This window comes from Hemicordylus capensis, chromosome 3 (genome assembly GCF_027244095.1).
Source record: "Hemicordylus capensis ecotype Gifberg chromosome 3, rHemCap1.1.pri, whole genome shotgun sequence".
NCBI classification, from domain to species: Eukaryota; Metazoa; Chordata; class Lepidosauria; order Squamata; family Cordylidae; genus Hemicordylus; species Hemicordylus capensis.
Genome location: NC_069659.1, coordinates 134,517,073 through 134,540,477, shown reverse-complemented (window position 1 = coordinate 134,540,477; position 23,405 = coordinate 134,517,073). Strand labels below are relative to the sequence as shown.

The following is a 23,405-nucleotide window of genomic DNA, read 5'->3' as shown; positions in this document are numbered from 1 at the left end:
CATGACGTACGTGTGTGTGTGCGCGTGCGTGCGTGCGCGCACACACACACGGTAAAGGACTTTTAATAGTATTTTAATTATTTCTCTGTGTTTTAAAATCAGTTTTATATTGGTCTTATTTTATTGTTTTAAATATGCTATAAACTGCCTTGAGAATATACTAGTGAAAGGCAATATATAAAAGTATAAAAATATAAGTATTATTTTTAAAAAGTATAAAAAGTATTAAAACCTGACAATTTCATTTACCATTTTGTGGCCTGTTCATTCAATTTCAAGAGAACTTTCTGAAGTTCTTAATGTCTGCTTCTGATTTCATAATCTTAAATAATGGAGTGACATTCACAAACACGGTTAATTCACTGTCCATCCCAGATCAGATCATTCATGAATCAGATGAAATAGTACCAGTTCCAGTATAGATCCTATTGTAATAATTGTCCATTTATTCCTGCTCTCTGCTTCCTGTTCTTTACCTATTATTACCAATTATCATAATACTGCCCTCACCGATAGCTGCTAAGTTTACTTTAGTGAAGGATTCTATGGCTATTCACTCATTCACCCTTCACAATTTACCTTCAGAGAGTGAAGGAAATGAAAGCCTATTCATATCCAGCCATATACATGTAATCATTAATGTGCAGAAGTCAGGTGGCAAATACAGTCCTGCTTTCCGCTCTACAGAAACAGGCCCTTTTCAAACTGGTGGCAATTGGCTGGAAGATTGACCCTTCAGTCTTCCAGCAAGGAGGCTGATTTTGGTAACCATCTGCATATATTCTTAAAAGATTTGCTATTTATCATTAGAATATTTACTAACTCTTAGGTAAATGTCATCTGGCACTGGTCACATGTTAACTTGTTAATTAGTCCTGAAACTTAGCAACTTCTATTTGACACAACTCCTCAGATAGCCTCCCTTAGAACAATGGTTTCATTTACATCGTCTTCTACACTGAAGACTGATACAAAGAACTTATAGGAATAAAATTTATTATGCAATTCACTGGAACAACAGTATAATTGTAACAAAGATGAGAAAAATATATTCAAATATAAGGGAAAAGACATTCTTAAAAACATGTTTGGGCAATATTTAAAAAGTCAGTTCTGGGCTTCTGTGCTAATTGACAAAAATAACACATAACAATTATAATTGGACAAAATTGCAGCTCACCGTAGAGTGCTCCTGAGCAGGCACATCGTTAGTGAAATCGTAACACTGCAAATAATCCAAACATGCCTTAAATATATCATTTTACAAACATGTAAAATACATTACTACTCAATCACTTAACTCGGAGTCAGTTAAGTGACTTTTTGTCATCATTAAGGACTGCAGCATTACCATTCAATAAAAATGTGAATCAGAAAGGTGGTATATAAATTTAACAATAAACAATAAATAAAATAAACATTCTTTCCATCACATTTTCTCTCTAACAAGGCAGCCCATTGAAATAGGAGGATATGGTGTATCCTTGGGAGATACTGCAGCATCAGGCATAGTATATGAAATTATTATTTTTATTTTTATTTATTTAACATATTTCTATACCGCCCAAAATGCAAGTCAATGGCTGGTTTACAAGAAAAACAAGTAAAAAGGTTAAAACATTACAACAATTTAAAATTTAAAATGTTTAAACCATTAAATGTCATCAAACTATTAAAACGGTATCTAGTTAAAAGCCTGGGTTAACAAATGTGTCTTCACTGCCTTTTTAGACGTTGTAAGAGATGGGGAGGCTCTTGTTTCAGCAGCAAGCATGTTCCAAAGCCTTGGGGCTGCAATGGAGAAAGCCCATCCCCAAGTAAACACCAGACGAGCAAGTGACAACTACAGATAAACCTTTCCTGATAATCTCAATGGGCGGTGGGGTTCATAGCGGAGAAGACGTTCTCTTAAATACCCAGGGCCCAAGCTGTTTAGGGCTTTATAAGTTATGACCAAGACCTTGTATTTTGCCTGGAAATGTATCGGCAACCAGTGTTGCTCTTTTAAGATAGGAGTGATATGGTCACTCTGAGATGACCCAGAGACCAACCTGGTTGCCGCATTCTGGACCAACTGCAGTTTCTGGACAATGTACAACGGCAGCCCCACATAGAGCGCATTGCAATAGTCAAGTCTGGAGATGACCAGCAGATGTGCTACTGTTCTGAGGTTATTTATCTCAAGAAACAGACGCAGCTGGCATATCAGCTGAAGCTGACAAAAGGCACCTCTGGCCACTGCCTCAACCTGGGATACCAGGGAGAAGTGTGTGTCCAGAAGCACGCCCAGACTGCATACCTGTTCCTTTTGGGGAAGTGTGACCCCATCCAGAAATGGCAGATCAAAAAAATATCCTGAATTCCAACCCTGCACAATAAGTACCTCCATCTTATCTGGATTCAGCCTCAGCTTGTTATCTCTCATCCAGCCAGTCACTGCCTCTAGGCATTTAGAGAGGTTATGCCTTCTCCCGATGATGTTGACATTGAGAAAAAGATTTGGTTGTCATCAGCATACTGTTAACACCCTGACCCAAATCTCCTGATTATCTCTCCCAGCAGTTTCATGTATATGTTAAACAACATCGGAGACAATACAGAGCCCCTGAGGGACACCATACTGAAGTTCAGATTTTGAAGAACAACAGTGGGACACCATCTGGAATCTGCCAGAGAGGTAGGAGTGGAACCACTGCAAAGCAGTCTTTCCCACCCACAATCCCCTTAGATGCTCCAGAAGGATCCTATGGTCGGTAGTACTGAAGGCCACTGAGAGGTCCAAAAGGACTAACAGAGTCATGCTTCCTCTGTCAATTCCCAATTGGAGATCATCCATCAGGCCAACCAAGGCATTCCCCACCCCATAGCCCACCCAAAAGCCAGACTGAAATGGATCTAACTATAAATTAAATTCTAAAGATGATGATGATGATATGATGATGATGATGATGATGATTACATTTATATCCCGCTCTTCCTCCAAGGAGCTCAGAGCGGTGTATAACATACTTAAGTTTCTCTTTCACAACAACCCTGTGAAGTAGGCTAGGCTGAGAGAGAGAAGTGACTGGCCCAGAGTCACCCAGCTAGTATTATGGCTGAATGGGGACTTGAACTCAGGTCTCCCCAGTCCTAGTCCAGCACTCTAACCACTACACCATGCTGGCTCTCCAGTAATGAGGCCAGAAAGAACAAAAAAGTTATAACAACTGTTTCACTCAAATCCTTGGCTCAGATTAAAATTCTACTACATATAAAGTCTGCATAAGGGCGAGGGGCGGGGACACAGTTTCCTTCATAGTCATTTATACCGGGGATTCTCAACGTTGGGTCTGCAGATGTTATTGGACGTCAACTTCCATAATCCCCAACCAAAGACCACTGGGGCTGGGGATTATGGGAATTGAAGTCCAATACCATCTGGGGACCCAACGTTGAGAATCCTTGATTTATACTGCCTGTAAAATAGCAGTATTAAAACCTCTCCCTTCTTTCTTTATTCCACATTGCTTTTGCCACTTGTGCACATAGCTCTCTAATCCAGAAATCAAACTTCAAGGTCCACAGCTGAAGTCATCCTGCTGAAGAAATCCTACTGAATTTCACTCAGGAGTCACTTTGAATCTCCCCTCACTGGAGGTAGGTGTACAGCACACCATGAAGCTTCCTGACACTATCCATTGGAAAAGGCACAAGTAAACAGTGCAGTCATGCAGATGTCAATCTTGTTTTCATCTTTCCTGTTCTGGGGAAGAGTTGGAAATTACTGGCAGCAAGCGAATGCCTGAAGAAGGCGGACTTTGGCTGGCTGGCATTTGGTACCTCACTTGTTTCCAAAACTTTGTAGTAGCCATCTGAGATTTCTCTGAAAAATCTCTCTTCCATGAAAGTACTCCATGTTTTTGTTTAAGGTATTTTATAGATTCTGGCATGTTGGTATAGTCTTTTATTTTATCCAGCTCTATCAGTATCACCTTAATTCCATCTTGAATAAGAGCACTGAACACTGCTATCTGATGCTCAAAGCTGTCTCTCTGCATGCTGTGGGATGAGTCTGGTACTAACACGACAATCACTCTTCTGCTTTGCTTGATAGTTTCATCAACAACACTGACCATAGCTGGGAATACAAAGAAAAGTCAGTGTGTATAAAATAAAGTGTCAACTTTTACAGAACTCTATAGCTAAAATAGTAATACACTCAATATTGAACTGCATTGTTCAAGCAGTGATCTCTGCATTCACGGATGTCTCCTTTGATCCTGTTAATCTGCAGAAAGCATTGGTTTCTTAAAAATTTCTCCCTCTTATTTGTTGCTTTCCAAATGAAATTACTTGAGAAGTGGCACTAAACAATTCATAAGTAGAAGACAATGCTCTGCCTCTCACCCAGTGGCCCACCCAAATTATTACTTGCCAGATGAGAAGTGAGTGTCTGTCTTGGCGTGAGGCATGGGGACTAAAGAAAATAAAGGTGGGAGCGGAAATGCACCGCAAGGGCTGCTCATTCCCCACACAGACCTATGTTTGCCAGGTGAAAAGCAGAGCCTTGTCTTCTACTTTTATCATTCATTCATTCAATTTATATACTACCCTTCCTAGAGTGGCTCAGGACAGTTTACATTAAAATCAAAAACACATAATAAAACAATTTAAAATATTCTAAACTAGATTAAAATATTGATTGATTGATTGATTGATTTTATTTGATTTATATCTTCCAAAGCCTATCTACAGCCCCTCTTCCAAAATGGCTCAGGGTGGATTACAATTAAAACAAACCACTAAAACAATAAAGAGCTAAAACAAATTAAAAACAATATAATAACAATTAACAATTTAAAAACATTTTAAAACAACAATTAAACAATTCCAGTGATTAAAAGCCCCAAAATCGGGTTAGAATATTAAAACAGATTTTAAAACCCTGGAAAGCCAGGCCAAACAAATACGTTTTAAGGGCTCTCCTGAAGGCTAATAGAGAATTCAAATTGCGGATTTCCACAGGGAGCGCATTCCACAGCCCCCAAGCAGCTATAGAGAAGGCCTGCCTCTGAGTTGCCACCAGATGAGCTGATGGTAATGGGAGACAAACCTCCTCAGATGATCTTAATGTGCGGTGGGGATCATGCAAAAGAAGGCGCTCTCTAAGGTAACTCGGGCCTAAGCCATTCAGGGCTTTAAAGGTAATAACCAGCACTTTGTATTTTGCCCGGAAACATATCGGCAGCCAGTGCAATTGTTTCAGAATAGGCGTAATATGGTCTTTCCGGGTTGCCCCAGAGACCAATCTGGCTGCTGCATTCTGAACTAATTGAAGTTTCCGAACTACATACAAAGGCAGCCCCACGTAGAGCGCATTGCAATAGTCAAGCCGGGAGATTACCAGCTGGTGCACCACTGTTTTGAGGTCATCCTCCTCAAGGAACAGGTGCAGCTGTCGAATCAGCTGAAGCCGATAGAAAGCACTCCTGGCCATGGCCTCCACCTGAGAAACCAGGGTGAGGCCTGGATCCAGGAGTACTCCCAATACTCCCAAGCTGAGCACCTGCTCCTTCTGTGGGAGAGTAACCTCATCCAGCACAGGAAGATCTAACTCACTCCTCAGATTCTGAGCCCCCACAATGAGCACCTCCGTCTTGCTTGGATTCAGCTTCAATTTTTTCTCCCTCATCCAGCCCATTACTGTCTGTAGGCAGGCATTTAGAGAATTAGTGCCATTTCCTGAAGATGAAAAGGAGAAGTAGATTTGGGTGTCATCAGCATACTGATAACACCCAGCACCAAATCTCCTGATGACCTCACCCAGTGGTTTCATGTAGATATTGAAAGCGTTGGTGACAGAATGGAGCCCTGAGGGACTCCATATAACAGCTCCTGCTTTGAGGAGCGACTGTCACCAAGCTCTACCACCTGGGATCTACTCGAGAGATAGGAACGGAACCACTGCAGAGCAGTGCCCCCTATTCCCAACTCCAGGTGACCCAGGAGGATACCATTGTTGATTGTATCAAACGCCGCTGAGAGATCCAAGAGGACCAACAGAGTCACACTCCTCTGTCAATTCCCCGGTAAAGATCATCCATCAGGCCGACCAAGGCTGTCTCAACCCCATAGCCCCTTCTAAAGCCAGTTTGAAATGGGTCTAGATAATCAGTTTCCTCCCAAACCACCTGGAGCTGGTTAGCCACCACCTTCTCGATTACCTTGCCCAGCCAGGGGAGATTGGCCTATAACTATTCATCGCTGAGGGATCCAGGGAAGGCTTCTTAAGAAGCGTTGTAACTATTGCCTCCTTCAAACAGGGAGGCACCCTACCCCCCCCCCCCAGCGATGCATTTATGATATTAACTAGGCCATTTCCAACAATCTCTCCGCTAGAATCGAAGCAGCCAGGTTGGGCAAGGATCCAGAGAACAAGTGGTAAGCTGTACCGCTCCAAGCAGCTTGTCCACGTCATCAGGAGTCACAGATTGAAACTGATCCAACCTAACACTGCAAGAGGGATCGCGGGATACCTCCTTCACAGACCCTGCAGAAATAGTGGAGTCCAAGTCGGCCCGAATACAGGAGATTTTATCTGCAAAGAACCCACTAAAGGTGTCACAACAGAGTATCTCCGGGAGCTGATTTGAGGCAGAAGGAGCAGAAATTATACTCCTCACCACCCGGGATAACTCTGCCATACATGAACCCGCCAACCAAAAACGCTCTTTTGCTGCACACAATGCCATTCCGTAGGTCTTGACGTATCAATGATGATACAAATGATGTATCATTAAAAGCCAGGCTAAAAAGATGGGTCTTTAAGGCCCATCTGGCGGCCTCCAAGGAAGATAATCCCCTCATATTCACAGGGAGCATGATCCATAACCTAGGGGTGAAAACTTTCTTGAACCCAGCTCACCACCAGATAAACCGGTGGTACCCGAAGACAGACCCCTCTGATGATCTTAATGAATGGTGGGGATCTTGTAGAGAAAGGCGTTATCCCAGGTAACTCGGACGCTAAGCCATTCAGAGCCGGGTCCAAGACCACTCCCAAGCTATGAACCTGTTCTTTCTGGGAGAGTGTAATCTCACCAAAACAGGAAGTTATATCCCATCTTGCAGATTACAACTCTAAACAATGAGCACCTTTGTCTTGCTTGGATTCAGCTTAGTTTATTATCCTTCATCCAGCCCATTACTGCCTCTAGGCAGGCATTTAAGGGGACAATGCCATTTCCTGATATTGATGACAAGGAGATATCATTTGGGTGTCATCAGCATATTGATAACACCCAGCACCAAATCCCTTGATGACCTCACCCAGCAATTTGATGTAGACATTTAAAAACATTGGTTACAGAATAGAGCCCTGAGGGTCTCCATATAGTAGCTCCCATTCTGAAGAGTAAGTGTCATCAAGTGCCACCATCTGATACCTACCTGAGACATAAGAGCAGAACACCTGTAAAACAGTGCCACCTATCCCCAAATCCCTCAGGTGATCCAAAAAGATACCATGGTCGATGGTATCGAAAACTGCTGAGCGATCAAAAACAACAACAGCAGCAGCAGAGTCACACTCCCTCTGTCAATTCCCTCCTACCAAGGCTGACTCAACCCCGTAGCCCACTCTAAAGCCAGTTTTAAATGATTTTAGATAATCAGTTTCCTCCAAGGTCACTTGGAGCTGGTCAGCCACCACTCTCTCAAACATAGGAGGTTGGGGACTGGTCTATAATTATCCATCACCAGAGTGGACTTCTTAAGAAGCGGTCTAACCACTGACTCCTTCAAATAAGATGGCATCCTGCCCTCCCTTAGTGAAGCATTAATGATATCAACTAGGCTAGCTCCAACAACCTCCCTACAAGATGAAATCAGCTATATTTGGAAAGGAATCAAAGTAGAGAGGGTAGGCCGTACCACTCCAAGCCTCTGTTGCCAGATTTGGCTTTTTTAAAGCCAAATTTTGGGTTACAGCCCATTTGACTCACGAAGCAGCTTGTCCACGTCCTCAGGAGTCACAAACTGGAATTGATCCAATTTAATCTTGCAGGAGGTATTGCTGGACACCTCCCTAACTGGCCCTTCAGAAATACTGGAGTCCAGATCAGCCTTGATGTGAGAGCTTTTGCAAACAATTCATTCAATGTGTCATAGTGAGACATTGTGAGAAACAGAGTTTAGAGTTAAACCCCTAACTATCAGGGACAGACAGCTCTGCTGGACGAACTGCATCCACTCCAGTTGGATGCAAGCCATTTGAATTGTTCAGTGCCACTTCCCAAGTAAGTTCATTTGGAAAGCCACAAACAAGAGAGAGGAATTTTTAAAAAGTCAATGCTTTGTACAGATCAACAGGCTAGATGGTGACATACGTGCAGGACCAGTGCTAGGGGTTCTGGTGCCCCCCTGCAACCTCTAAATCGGTGACCCCCCCATTACTATTTAACTCCCCCTTTCCCCAAACTCTTTTACAAACTCTCCGTTTTTTTCACATGATGCTACTATTTTTCCTTCAAATCGAATGCTGTAATAAGAAAATTGCAGTGAAGGGGTGAATGCATAGTCGGAATAAGAGCAAGTACTGAGCAGGAAATACTGAGCATCAGGTTGTCATAATCCAAGGGTTAATGTGATCAAAGCAAACAAAATAAAAATTATTTGTTGTTTTTTAAGAGAGGTTTTACAAACGCTAACATTAAAATGAGAAAGCTATCCAGTAAAGACGCCCTTAGTAGTAAGATGGAGAGGGGAACTGTTGAAGCTGAAAGGACTTGTGTGCAGCAAAGGACATGGACTAATGAGCACTTGCTGAATTGGCAGATGATGGCTGAAGCAGATCACCATGTTGCTCTTTTAGTTAACAATGGGAACAAGATTTGAACTACCTTTTTAAACAAACGAGAGAAGGCCAAGCATTCTGGCTACATGACTATTATTGAATTCTGATTGTCAGTTTAGGGGGTGAGACCTTGGCACATGTTATAAAACAAATATTTCAAATTCCATAAAGGAAACAACCTTTAAGTATAATCCAACTCTGATCATGCCAAATTCATACAGTGGGGATGGGTGTGTGTGGGGGGGTGAACCCTCCTTCCCCAAACGGTTTTTCCCCAGCTGCTTTTCTCCCATAGGAGAGTTACTTCTGGTGTCCATTGGCAGAAAGGCAACTGGGGCAAAACAATTTTGGAACTAAAATGTGGGCATGAGAAGGGTTCAGTTCCCGATGCCCTTGTCTGTTCATGCTGTGTTTTAGAAGCTCCCCCTTTATATGAATTTGGTGGCAACATAGCACTTGCACACAAATATGCTGCCCTGATGTTTAATTTGAAAATCTATTGCATATATATTTTATTCCTCTATCAGTGTAGCCTTGGTGGTGGGTGGGGAATATCAGGTGTAGAGCCATTTATACAAAGTTTCTTTCTTTCTATCTATTTATTTTTAATAAGAAAGCTAGTAAATACAGCCTGCAATCTAAAAGTATACATACATACAAAATGACACAGATAAGCAGCATATGGGGGAACAATGGCTGTGTGTGAACAAGCAATCATGAAAAAATATTGGGAAGGAAAAGGGTTGGGGGTGGGAATTCTCAACATAGGAATGCCTTGATAATTTTAGATGCCCTTTTCAGACTTCTAAAACATTTTTTAAATGGTGCAACCAAAGCTTCACAGTATTTTACAAATGGCTATACCATGCATTTATATGATAGCATTACCATACAATCTGTTTCATTTTCAGTCTGTTTCCTAACAATACGCTGATTTTACATGTTCATTTTTGTGACACAGTCAGCTTACATCTTCAGTGAAGTTCCCATTATGCATTTTATAGAAATCATCTCACAGCCCTCTTTCATTCCCTACAAGTTATAATGAAGGGAAGACAGGTGTGGGGGGGGCGGATGGGGGTTGAGTGGACATTTTTACCTTTCAAACCATCAGCAACAGCTTTGTACGTTGAAGGCAGTCACTGAGCCACAGCACAGCAGCACTATTTTTTACTTCACACACACTCCTGCAGAAGGTGCAGGAGCATGGAGTATAATAATGACAGTGAAGACAAGGTGATGATCACAGGGGAATCCCACAACAGATGCCAAAGAGAGTGAGAGCACCTTTAAGAGATAACAAAATAACAGAGAGCCCAAGGGAGGCACAGGGGAATCAGTCCAATTTCAACGGTCAGAAAAAAGAGGGTGGATCAGAAAAATCATCAATATGAATGGTAATAATGTTGCCTAAGAGGAAGAAAAGACGCCATGCACAAGGTCAGAAATGCCATTTGAAAATGGGATCCGGAGGAGGAATTAGGACTACAATACAGAGGAGTTAGAGTAATACTAATTGACTCCAAAGGCTGATAATCAATGAGACAGAGGTTGTGTAGGAGCTGGAACTATCAAGATTTGGAAAGGAAAAGGTCACAAGAACACGCTCATCTTTAAGGTGACACAAGACAGACAGATACTTTTCCAGGATTTTTGATGGAACAGGAGCACACCCCTCAAATACAGACACAGAGGCAAGTCCATAATGTCTATTTTATAAGCCATTTAAAATGATCCATTTCAATTGTTTGCATTTGCCTTTAAAGAACAACATTCCATCAATTAAACAAGTGTGTTTAAAATGCATACCTTGCCCTAGCAAATCATCCCTTCCAAGAATGAAGAGATTATATCCACATTGTTTCTCTAAAACTTCTGGCAGTATTTTTAGGACAAAGATGTCTGATGAATATGTGCAGTTTACATTCTTGGGATACAATACATATGCATCATAAAGCTTCCCGTCTGAAACTAGAGAGAGGAATAAGTAGTTGAGTTAATATAAAATGTTAGGTTTTTTCCTCCAAAAAAGCAATACATAGTTCTTCCCTATTACTACTTACTTAGGGCTGATTCACACAAGCATTTTTACCAGTTATTAACTACATCATCAAAACATTAGTTACAAGTTTATTTGAATCAGCCACTATAGATTAATCAGAACGTTCACATCCCATAATGTCAAATCACTACTTTCCTACTGTGCCGGGTGAAACACGTGGATAACAGTCAAAGCATAAAAACATATTCAGACATCATGTTGTATGAGTTTGTAGATGTCTGTACAAGTACATTTTGTGGGGGGAATTACTGTACCTATGTTCATTTTAAACTTTGGTACAAGTCCCTCTAATGCCAGGCACAGATAGGAAGTACTGTTGTACCTGTGTTCAGCATAACGTGTGAAACTGGACTTATCTCACAGGGTTGTTGTGGCAATAAACATAACTTTGTAGACTACTCTGGGCTCCTTGGAAGAGCAAGGTTAAAATAAATAAAATAAACAGTCCCGATGTACAGGTCTGTACCTGTGTGCATTGTGCACTCTTTATCAGAGGGTTGAACATAATCATCAAAAGTTCCAAGCACGTGTAAAACAGCCCTGAGGTTCCAGTTTTAACGTTATTATTCTAACATTATCATCACTGGCTATGATCAATAGGGATACAAAATAATTTTTTATAAGAATTCAGTTTCTCCCTTTTGTTTCTTTATGGAAACTCTCATACATTTCTATTATTTCACTCTCCCCCCCACCCCCACCATTTATTTCATTACTCCCCATTCATTTCTGGGTTCTTTTCTTCTTAGAAAATTAATTTCCAGTGTGGTAGCAGCGGCAACACTTTACTCAGCTACTTCCTGGTAGGTGGCAGTCCCCCCCCCCCCCCGCAAATGCACCAGATGCAACATTATGGAGGGAAATGGTAGCCATCACAAAAAAAAACTGTGGCAGCTATTTTATCCACTATTATCCAGCTATTTTATATGGGCAGCCATTTTATCCACAAGGCCCCAGACCAATGTGTAGTGTATACTTTTGTAAATTTACAGTGCTTTGTGTACACTTTTACAGCCTCACAAGGTTCCTGTGGAAATAAAATGGCCTGGTGGGGGCAGGGAGAACCAAATACATTGTACTGTTTCTTTTAAGGAAAGAAGGGATATCAATGCTCTCTCAAATCTTGCCCAACTTGGCTTATTTTATCTAACAGATTGTCAGAGAGGGTCTGGTAAACATCATAAATGCTTCTCTGAGGGAGGATAAGGTGTAGGGTGTGTGTACAAAACCAAGTTTTGTATTGTGTTTTTATTGTATGTTTTTAACTTTTGTAAACCGCCTTGGGGTTATCTTTTTAATGAAAGGCGGTATATAAATGCAAAAATAAATAAAAAAATTAAAAAAATAAAAGTTTGCCTGGTTCGGTTTGAGTCCGAACTGGACTCGAACCGGACCTGGCATGTTCAGTTTCATGCCCCCAAATTAGAACTGCGGCTCAGAGTTCTAAAAGTTAAAAACAAATTATTCTTTTTTTAAACTGATCTGGCCATGCAAATTGCCAGAACGCATACACGGGAGCCTCGAGAATGGAACCACGGAGAGGGCCAAAACAGCCTGAAAATGAGCTGAACCAGTCCACAGAAGACCAGAGGGGGGAGGGGGAGAACCTCCAGACACGGACACACACACGGCCACAACAGCACTCCCCAGAGGCCACCGGACCGAGCTGTAAGTTTAAAAAAAATGTTTTAAACTTTTGAACCCCAAACTGGCCCCGAGCCAGCCTGGGGGTGTTCTTCCCGGTTCAATGGCGAACCTGGTTTGATGGTTGGACCTTGAGCCAGTTCACACATCCCTAGTAGGATGCCTTCTTGTCTTAAGGAGGCTATCATTAGACCATATTTGAAAAAACCTACACTGGATCCCTCAGGCAAATATAGCCCCGTCTCTAATCTTCCATGCTTGGGCAAAGTGATTGAGAGTGTGAGGGCCTCTCAGTTCCAGACAGTCCTCTAGGAAACTGATTATCTAGATCCATTTCAAACTAGCTTTGAGTGGGCTATGGGGTTGAGACTGGCTTGGTCAGCCTGATGGATGATCTCCAATTAGGTATTGATGGGGAGTGTGACTCTACTGATACTCTTGGATCTCTTGGAGGCTTTTGATACTATCAACCGTGGTATCCTTCTGGGTCGCCTGAGGGAGGTGGGATTAGGTGGCACTGTATCTACAGTGGTTCTGTTCCTACCTCTTGGGTAGATCCCAGATGGTGTCACTTGGAGACTGTTGCTTGGGAAAGCAAGAGTTACTATATGGAGTTCCACAAGTCTCTATACTGTCTCCAATGCTCTTTAACATCCATATGAAACATCAGGAGATTTGGTGCAGGGTGTTATCAATATGCTGATGACACACAAATCTATTTTTTTTTAATTGTTAAATTTGTATACCACCTTTCATTAAAACAATCCCAGGATTGTTTTATTTCTGCTTATCTACTTTATTAGGAAATGGCATAACTTCACTAAATGCCTGTTTGGAGGTGGTAATGGGCTGGATTAAGGATAACAAACTGAAGTTGAATCCAAATGAGATATTGATTGTGGGGAGCCCAGACCCAAGAGATGGTTTAGATCTGCCTATTCTTCATAGAGTCACACTCCCCCTGAAAGATACACTCCCCTTGAAAGATACATTACATAGCTTGAAAGTACTCCTGGATCCAAAGCTCTTTCTGGTTTCTCAGGTTGAGACAGTGGCCAGGATGACTTTTTATCAGCTTTGGCCGATATGTCAGCTACACCCATTTCTGGAGATAAATGACCTTAAAACAGTAGTACATATGCTGGTAACCTCCAGGCTTGACTACCGCAATGCACTCTATGTGGGACTGGTTTTGTACAACTGGTACAGAATGCAGCAGCCAGGTTGGTCTCTGGGACAACCCAAAGGAACCATATAACACTGATTCTGCAAGAATCGTACTGGATGTTGATATGTTTCCGAGCAAAATACAAAGTACTGGTCATAAAGCCTTAACAGCTTACGCACAGTGTACTTATGAGACCACCTTCTTTTTCATGAACCCTGCCACCTAATAAGATTGTCTGGGGAGGTCCAGTTATGGTGGCCACTGGCTCATCTAGGCTGGGTCTTTTCTGTGCCTGTCCCAGGGCTTTGGAATGCATCCCCTGTCAAAATAAGAGTTTCTCCATCTGATTGCTTTTTAAAAGACCCTTAAGACACACCTGCTTTCTCAGGCTTTTAATTAAAATTAATTTTAAACTATTTAATTGTTTCATTCTGCGTGAAACATTTTTACTCTGTACAAATTATGCAGACGGGTTTTCCACATTTGGGGGAAATCGCAGGGGTCAGGGGATTGAGCCTCACCCTGGGAAAACCACCTTCATGATTATGGTGTCTCCCCCGTCAGTTTTTAATTGTTTTATTCTATGAACATGTTTTAATTGGTTATTTTTATATTGTAACTTGAATTGTGGACTCCGCCTAGAGATGTATATATCAGGCAGTATATAAATATGATAAATGAATAATAAATAATGTAAAAACATATAAATGCCCTGCTTTCAGAATACATCCTTACTCTTTAATCTAACCCAATAGTATTACAAGTTAAATCAGTCCTGTAAAAACACGAAGGCCTACCTGCCTGTTCATATCTGTCCTGGCCTGCTCTGGTGACATTAGAGAAATGATTTATTTTTGGCTTATTTTATCTAACAATAAAAGCTTGTTTCATCTAACACCACCTCCACCCCCAGTGCACCACACTCAAACTGCCAGACTGCCACGAACTGGTTCACTGGAGAACCAGTGCACGAACCGAGGTGTGTGCACATCTCTAAGCAGCATGCCTCTTTTGCCCCACTTTTATATTTCCAGAATGGATGGGCACAGTGATGAACACACAAAGTCCACACTGGAAAGAGTGTGTGCAATTTTTTTCAAAGCTATGGTTCACTCGTCTGACTTTGGTGCATTTCTTTGCGGGAGGATTAAAAATAGCTAATAATGGTGAAATCTGGCTGGTTTCAAGCCAGACCTGAACAACAAGTTTTGGATCTGAAGCCCCTCGGACCATTGTTCCACCCCCATGTAGAGGAAAAGGGACATTCCTTTGATTTTATATTAATTTTTCTTCTTCTCCATTGTAGGAACAGGCAGAACTTTTAAAAGGGATTAAGAGGGCCACAGCAATCTTTTAATTGCTAGAAGGGAAAGTGAGAAATTCTTTCTAGCCACAAAAACAGAAACGGCTCAAAGTACTTTCACTTTTACTGACTGTGTGCTTCTGCAACAGGGAAGACAAAAATTAGTCTATAATTGGCAAGTCTTTGATCATATTTCTCATGATAAATTATGGGGGAAATTATTAAACTTTTCAATCGACCGAAGGTTACTTCTCTTAATAAAAAACTTTTATAAGGCCTCTCACTTAAAAGTGTGTCGAAACTCGCAGGGACATCTAACAAGCCCCATTAGCACAGAAAGTGGGGTCCGTCAGGGTTGTATATTGGCCCCATTATTATTTTATTTTATTTACATTTTATATAACGCTCTTCCTCCAAGGAGCCCAGAGCAGTGTATTACATACTTAAGTTCCTCCTCACAACACCCCTGTGAAGTAGGTTAGGCTGAGAGAGAAGTGACTGGCCCAGAGTCACCCAGCAAGTATCATGGCTGAATGGGGATTTGAACTCGGGTCTCCCCGGTCCTAGTCCAGCACTCTAACCACTACACCACACTGGCTCTCTTTATTTGTCATTATTTATGTCATTAATGCATTAATGACATGGTGGATAGTCTCTCCAATCTGGAATTTACCTGCCAAATTTGGGCAGTAGACATCTAGCCATTCTCCATTAGGCTAATAATGTCATGCTTTTGTCATGGTCTTTGGGGGGGATGAGAAAAATGCTAAGAGTTCTGGCTGACTACCGTCATGAAAACTTGCTTTCTATCAATTATCTGAAAACAAGCTTGTAATGTTCACCATAAAAGCCGTTATGAATAAACGGCAAATTAATGAGGTTAGTGTAATGCAGACAATGCAATATAAATATTTGGGGGTCACCTTTCAGGCAATAAGTAGCTGGAAAGAGCAAACTAATTGTACTGTAACGAATGCTCAGAGATCAGCTAGCACAAGATTCTTTTTTCTCTTCAGGGGTAGGTATGTTCCAGCTGCCATAAAGGTTTTTCAAACCAAGGTAATTTCACAGCTTCATTATGGCTCCCAGATATGTGTTCAAATACGGCAGATGGGTGCAAGCGCATGACAGGCGCATGCGCGCCTAGTACTTCTGGCCACTCCGGCCGATGAGGGCAACGGGGCGGCAGTGAGGTATGCTGCTGCCCTGAGGGGCTTTGATACAACGGAGTGCCGGCAGGGGAAATGCAGCGGGAGGGGTAAGTGCACCCTCCCCCGCCCTTAAGGGAACACCCCTGTCGCCTCCAGAACAGTTCCGGGCACATCCCTAATATGTAATTACTGAAAAGCTTAAATTATATGGTTTGCCAATGAAATATCTACTCCCTCTGGGTTATGATAATGCCAAGGTGATCCTCAAGCAGCACATTCCTGATATGGAATATCAGATAGATTTAAGTCAGGCATCCAGCTACATGAGGTTTGGAGCTGTTACGCCTCTGCAAAAACCAGCAAAATAGCTGTATAATCTGACATTCCCAACACTCAGAAGAGCTCTGACAGTGGCTCAGCTGGACAACCTGCCCTGTGTGGTGCTGAAAGGTCGGTTCAAGTGAGTCCCCTTTATGGAGAGATTGTGTCCCTGTGGGAATGGGGATACTGAGACAGTTGGCCATGTTCTCTTGTACTGTTCTTTTTACTACGATTTACGTTTTAGATATATCACTCCTCTCATTTCTAGATACTCAAATAATTCTGATGTGTTTTATATAAATTTGCTTCTCTCTGATAAACACACCGATATCTCGTATCAGGTTGCCAGATTTTGTACAGCTGTGATTAAGATCCACACATAGCGTTAGAAATTGTTAGTTTAGGTTTTTAGTACCAAATATTTACTCTTAAGGTTCTTTTTAATTGTGTGGGGATTGAAATGTGTGTATTTGATCAAAGATTGTAATAACTGAACTGAAAAATTAGTATAAAAACAATCAGAGGAATGTCCTTATTCCTCCACATTGGTGTAGAATAGTGGTTCTAGGAAGTGCTTCAGATAAACCTTTTGGCTTGAAACAAGCCGTATCTCACCATTTAATCCGCCCCCCCCCCCGCAAAAATTACCAAAAATCAGGGGATTGACGCATAGGGGTTTGAATATTACAGAGAGTCCTTCCAATGTTGACTTCGTGTGTGCCATATCTCATAATTTTATGCCCATCCATTCCAGAAATATAACAGGAGGAGCAAAATGAGCATGCTGTTACCCCTTTTCATGAAGGCAAAAGCCAGGTTCCGCCACATGGTGTGGAATGATGGTCCAAGGAGGTTCTTCTGTTTCAGAAGTTTCTGTAAAGTTCTGGCTTCAAATAAGCCAGATTTCATCACCATTTTTCAAAACAAAAATGTCAAAAATTCACCCAAACTCGGGATTGTCCAATTCTCATCAAATTCACTACAGGATGCCCTGATCCCATTCCCCACATGTGTGGCAAGTTTTAAGGCTCAAGCAACAACTGGTGATATTTAGTGACTGTCTTTTGATTTCCCTATCCAGTTCTATAGGAAAAAATCCTATTCCATTTTGATAATTCTGAAATTCCAAAGTATTTCCAAAATTCATTTTGCTATTTTGGAATTAATTACGACTTTACAGATCAGATTTTCGGAGGGGAAACCGGATTTGGATTTTACCTTTTTGTTTTATTTAACCAATTTGGGGCAATTCCAGATAATTTTCGAATCCAAATTTACACAGGCCTGTCTCATATATTATGTTATATTATGCTGCTTTAGAAGTGAGGCTGCATGCACCCATACTTTGCCATGACCTTTAAGCTGGACATTGGACAGAGGAGGGATGTATTCAGACAGATATTCAACAAGTGCAATTTGCTAGAGATTCCCCTGATGAATTTCTGCCTGATGCATCTTTACAGGGCACAGTGCTTCCCCCAAATGCCACATGTATAGTAACTGTCCAGCTAGAAATTCAGGAGATCCCCAATCCAGCCACAATCACTTCCTACAGATGTAGAATTTCTCTGCATCAAATAGAAACAGATGCATCTCTACAAAACACAGTTCTTTAACCAAATTCTTCTAGGCTGGATTACTGCACTGCGCTCTATGTGGGGCTGCCTTTGTACGTAGTCTGGAAACTGTGGTTGGTCCAGAATGTGGTGGACAGGTTGGTCTCTGGGTCATCTAGGAGAGACCATATTACTCCCGTATTGAAGGAACTACAGTGGCTGCTGACAGGTTTCCGGGCAAAATACAAGGTGCTGGTTATTACCTATAAAGCCCTAAACAGCTTAGGCCCTGGGTATTTAAGAGAACACCTTCTCCACCATGAGCCCCACCACCTGCTAAGATCATCTGGAGAGGTTCACCTGCGGTTGCCACCCACTTGTTTGGCGGCTACTCGGAAACAGGCCTTCTCCATTGCTGCCCCTGGACTTTGGAATGCGCTCCCTGTTGAAATAAGAGCCTCCCCATCTCTGGCAACTTTTTAAAAGGCACTGAAGACACATTTATTCACCCAGGCTTTTAATTAGATTTATAGTTTTAATATTTTTAATATTGGGTTTTCAATGTTTTAAATGATTTTAATTAATTGATTTGATGTTTTAAATGATTTTAATTGTAAACTGTGCAGTTTTGGGCGGTAAATAAATATTTCAAATAAATAATAAATACTATGTAGCATAGCTGGGCTTTAAATCTTTTACACATGAGTAGAACCCACCCTTACTTGTGAGTAGACCCTAAGAACCTTGTATCCTTATTTTTAAGTAGACTGTTTGTTTTTACTTGCCAGTAAAGCTGGACTTACTTGTGAGTAGAGATCACATCTATGAGTAGACATCACATCTTATATTGAATAGACAATCGGCCGCCCCCATGAGTTGACTTCCAAACTTACTTGTGAGTAGACAGTACATCCTTGCTCTGAGTAGCCCTTCAACCATATGAGTAATGCTCACCCTTACTTGTGAGGTCTACTCTTGAGAAAGGATACAAGGTTTGCTTCTGAGTAAGGTGGCAGGGCTACTCACAAGTAAGGCTGCACTCTTGTTATGAGTGAAAGTGGGGATTTACGAGTAAGGATGAATCCCTACTCATGAGTAGACAGTTGGCCTTACTGGTGAATAGACCCTCAACTTTACCTGTGTGATGTCTACTCATAACCAAGAATGCGAGGTATTTTCAGAAATAAGGTTGTGGGTCTGCTCACAAATACAGATGTGCCTGAACCAGTTCGGTGCCTCCTTAGGGAAGCGCCAAACTGGTCCAGGCACCGGCATTTGAACTGGTTCAGCAGGGTAAAAAACTGGTAAGCAGTACCTTACAAAAACAGGTAAGCAGTACCTTACCTGCTCCTCCACTGCCCGCCCCACCGCTTTACCAGGCGTGGCACTTGCTGTTCAAAAGGCTGAGTGCGGCTGCAGTGCTGCTCCCAGCAGCCTGCGCATGACATTGGCATGCACATGGTTGCCGAACAGGGGCAGTGGCTATGTGCATGCTGACGCTGGGAGCAGCACTGCAGCCACACGCGGCCTTTTGAACAGCAAGCGCCATGCCCGGAAAAGCAGCAGGGTGGCTGAGGAGCAGATAAGGTCCTGCTTACCTGCTTTTTAAAGGAAACGACCCCCACCCGCAGCTGCATGAGCCATTCGTGCACACTAGAGCATTCGTGAGAATGGAAAGCCGTCTTAACTCTCATCTTAATCTGAAGGGTTTGGGATGACTGAATAGTGCAAATAATTCAAGTACTTGGAGAAAAACAATACACATAACTTTAACAGTTACTAAATTTCCCACAATAAGAGTAACAAGCAAACATCTAAAGAGGAGTCAGGATATTAAGCAAACTACCTGCTTAATATTAAAACACAAGTAGGTAACTAATTAGAGACTTTAAAATGTCACCTGAACTGAAAATATGCATATTTTCAAACTGATCATGAATCTTATGCAAAGCAATCTCACTTAGCAGAGGGAGAAGTGTATCCCTCATGGATGCAACCATTCATCAGCTCCTGGGTAGAACAATTCTTTTTATAAAACCCAGGCAATGCTTTATTTTAACCAGTAGAGGGCAGGAAGCAACCAAACTTATAAGCACTGGACTTACCTTCTTTACCAAAAAGAGGTCGGCAGGACTCCCGGTACCAAAGCACAATATCAACCTTGAAAAACTTGCAGATGAGCACAAGGGCCAGTAAAACAAACAGTGCTGAAAGGAGTCCTCCAATCAAGTGACCCTGAATATTTACAGCTGTATTGGCAAAGACAAAGAAAAGAAGCAGTAATGGGTCAGTGTCTATATACAGCAGTTAGATGGCATAACTAGCAAGTTAAAGATATGCAGGTACAATTCCATTTTGCGATACTAATTCCCTTAAAATATAACATTTCATTCCCTTATAAGCAAAGCCCTTAATCATAATTGGATGCTCAGCTATTTCCAAGTAGTACATTGAAGGTTGTAAAGCAAAACAGAGGCCCTGTTCTGCATTACCAGGACCCTGAAAGGAAATGAGAGGTGAAAAATTAATTCAGTGAAAAGGTGCAGAGGTTAATTAATTAATTAATTTAAACATACAACCCTTCAGACTTGAAGTAACGGCTTGCAAGCCTTTAACTGAAGTTCGTTTCTCCAGGCCAGCTCCCATGGAGTGAATGCAGTTTCTCATCCAATTCACCAGTTGTCTCCATAAGCAACTGTGAGTCAGATAGAATGCAGCCAGAAAAATCAGTACTATGGATAGGTTTACCCAATACCCACTGCTGAAGATGTTGTATTTATTTTTATTTATTTTTACATTCATATCCCGCTCTTCCTCCCAGGAGCTCAGAGCAGTATATATGGTTATTTTTATCCTAACAACAACCCTGTGAGATAGGTTAGGCTGAGAGATACATGACTAGCCCAGAGTCACCCAGCGAGTTTTATGGCTGAATGGGGCTTGTTGCCAGATTAGGCTTTTTTAAAGCTAAACTTTGGGTTACGGCCCATTTGACCCACGAGTATACCCCTTAGGTTTTGGCAACAGTCCTAGTCCAACACTCTAACCACTACGTTCCAGTACCTGTCTCTGTTTTTGTATCTGTGTTGTTATCAGTTTTAACATTTAAGTTCATCACTCATGCTTTAAAAAAAAAAAAAAAAGCTCAGGATCCAAAGAACTTAAAAAATTACAGTTGTGATTGTAAGGTGACTTTAGTCTTTTCCATCTCAAAACAACAGCACCCTCCCAGCTCCCTCCAAGTTGAGCTGTACATAGCTCCTATTGGTTCCTTTTGAAACCAATAGGAGTTTAAAAGCAATTTGTGATATGGCACTGAGAAGTTCAAAGAAAGCTGAAAAAATCCACTAGATTTGTACCTAATCTAAAAGTGATGAGCCCAAGTGGATGTTTGAATCTCTACCACTGAGAGTGTTTTCTGGCTGTAGCACCTGGTCATCATTACAGATACTTCCAAAAGAGGGGTGGAACATTACTTTATAACCTAGTGAACTGGAAAGTGTCACTGTGGCATGATATTCTGTTGTTTTTCTTCTTTGTAATTTATCTTGCAAAAAAAACCCCAAAACCAACCCTAAAGAGAGCCAGCATGGTGTAGTGGTTAGAGTGCTGGACTTGGACCAGGGAGACCCGAGTTCAAATCCCTATTCAGCCATGATACTAGCTGCGTGACTCTGGGCCAGTCACTTCTCGCTCAGCCTAAACTACTTCACAGGGTTGTTGTGAGGAGAAACTCTAGTATGTAGTACACCGCTCTGGGCTCCTTGGAGGAAGAGCGGGATATAAATGTAATAAATAAAATAAATAAATAAAAATAAACAGCTTGAGCCTAAGACAATCCAATGGGCTTTATTCTCAAGTAAGTTTGAGTATGATTAGGAGGAAAGGGGATAAAGGTCTAATTGGAAAAGAGACTAACAACAGTAGGGCATGTTAGAGGTAATAACATTATAACATTAAATTATAACATCCCTCCGGTTGTGGCAAGTAAGATGAGCATCTTCAAGGCCTAATCCTCCACATTGACCCATACTGCACTGGTAATTCACCACTAGCTTAACTCAGCATCTACCATCACCTTTCAAAACTGGAATTTTAAAAATAGTGGTCTAAAGAAGCACTTGAGAGAATGAAAGATCATTGCATAGGATTTCAGTAGATCTTTGCAATTAACTTTTGTTGAATGCTACGTAAGTGACCTAACTCTACATAGCACATTTAAAAGTGGCTTAAATTGCTATGTGCATTTATTATAGTGACAATGGCAATAGCACCAAGCAGAATGACCAGGGATCCATGGATTTAGGCTTAACTCACTAGCCAGACATTATTGTGGGCACCAGCAACTGCTTCTCTTCCTTCATATCTTGTTCTGGAACTCAGGCATAAGGCTTAGGATTGCAGCCAGTCTTTTGTCATTTGCACTGGAATATGGCAATGATTTCTGCTGTTTCTTACCTTCTCAAAAATGGCAGTGGAAATAATACCTCTAGGAAGATCTATGTGTTTTGCTTGCAAGGGCTGCAGGTACTCACCATTGGAAAGCTGGCAAATGGATCTGTAGATACTCAAGTATGACAATACATTGCAAGCATCCACAAACCCACTTGCAAGGGTGCCCAGAACACCCAGAAACAAAGATCATGTTTCTACTGCCATTTCTGGAAAAATAGGTAACAGCAGGAATTATTTCTGAACAATGAGAGGTCCCACTGTTTCTTAATGTCTCCATATCTCAGCACAAATTGGCAAAAAATCCAGCAACCATTCCACCTCTGTACATAAAAGAGGAAGGCGAGGGAGAGTGGGGGGTAAGAGGTTGATAGTGATCACAAAAATGACTGGAAGACAACACTTGTGCACTTCTGTATGCAACCTGGAGTGAATGTTTGTGTAGGACCATAAGCCAGATGAAAACTTATTGCGGGAGGGATATATACTTTGTTTGCTTGTTTGTTTATTATATTTGTACATCACCCCAAACTTATGTCTCTGGGCAGTTTACAACAGAAAACAAATTAAAACAAAAATTACAACATTAAAACTATTTAAAACCACAATCAGAAATCTACATAGATAGATAGATAGATAGATAGATAGATAGATAGATAGATAGATAGATAGATAGATAGATAGATAGATAGATACAGATATATTATTTGGAAGGCCAACTGAACTGAACTGCAATCTTCTGGGCTTGGCAACCAGTTTTTCAGACTGGATTCTGACTTGTCAGGAGAACACCATAGCAAAAAATCTCTCAGGTCACTCAAGCCAGTAGCAGTTCTAACTCAAGCATATTTAGAGAATCAGTAAGGTACAGTCATCACTAGGCTGTCAGCTGACAACCAGGGAGACTCAGTT

General features: G+C 41.5%; 1 protein-coding gene across 7 annotated transcripts in view; it reads right to left on the bottom strand.

Annotated features, from left to right (window-relative positions):
- Positions 1-23,405, bottom strand: part of LOC128350855 (interleukin-1 receptor-like 2) — a 109,238-nt gene that overhangs the window by 32,993 nt on the left and 52,840 nt on the right. For all 7 annotated transcript variants that reach the window (XM_053309656.1, XM_053309654.1, XM_053309655.1 and 4 more), the window contains 4 exons: positions 20,147-20,290; positions 10,646-10,807; positions 3,975-4,120; positions 1,181-1,225 (listed from right to left, as the gene is read on the bottom strand). In XM_053309656.1, the coding sequence (XP_053165631.1) occupies positions 1,181-1,225; positions 3,975-4,120; positions 10,646-10,807; positions 20,147-20,290 (497 nt within the window). The remainder of the gene's footprint in view (positions 1-1,180; positions 1,226-3,974; positions 4,121-10,645; positions 10,808-20,146; positions 20,291-23,405) is intronic.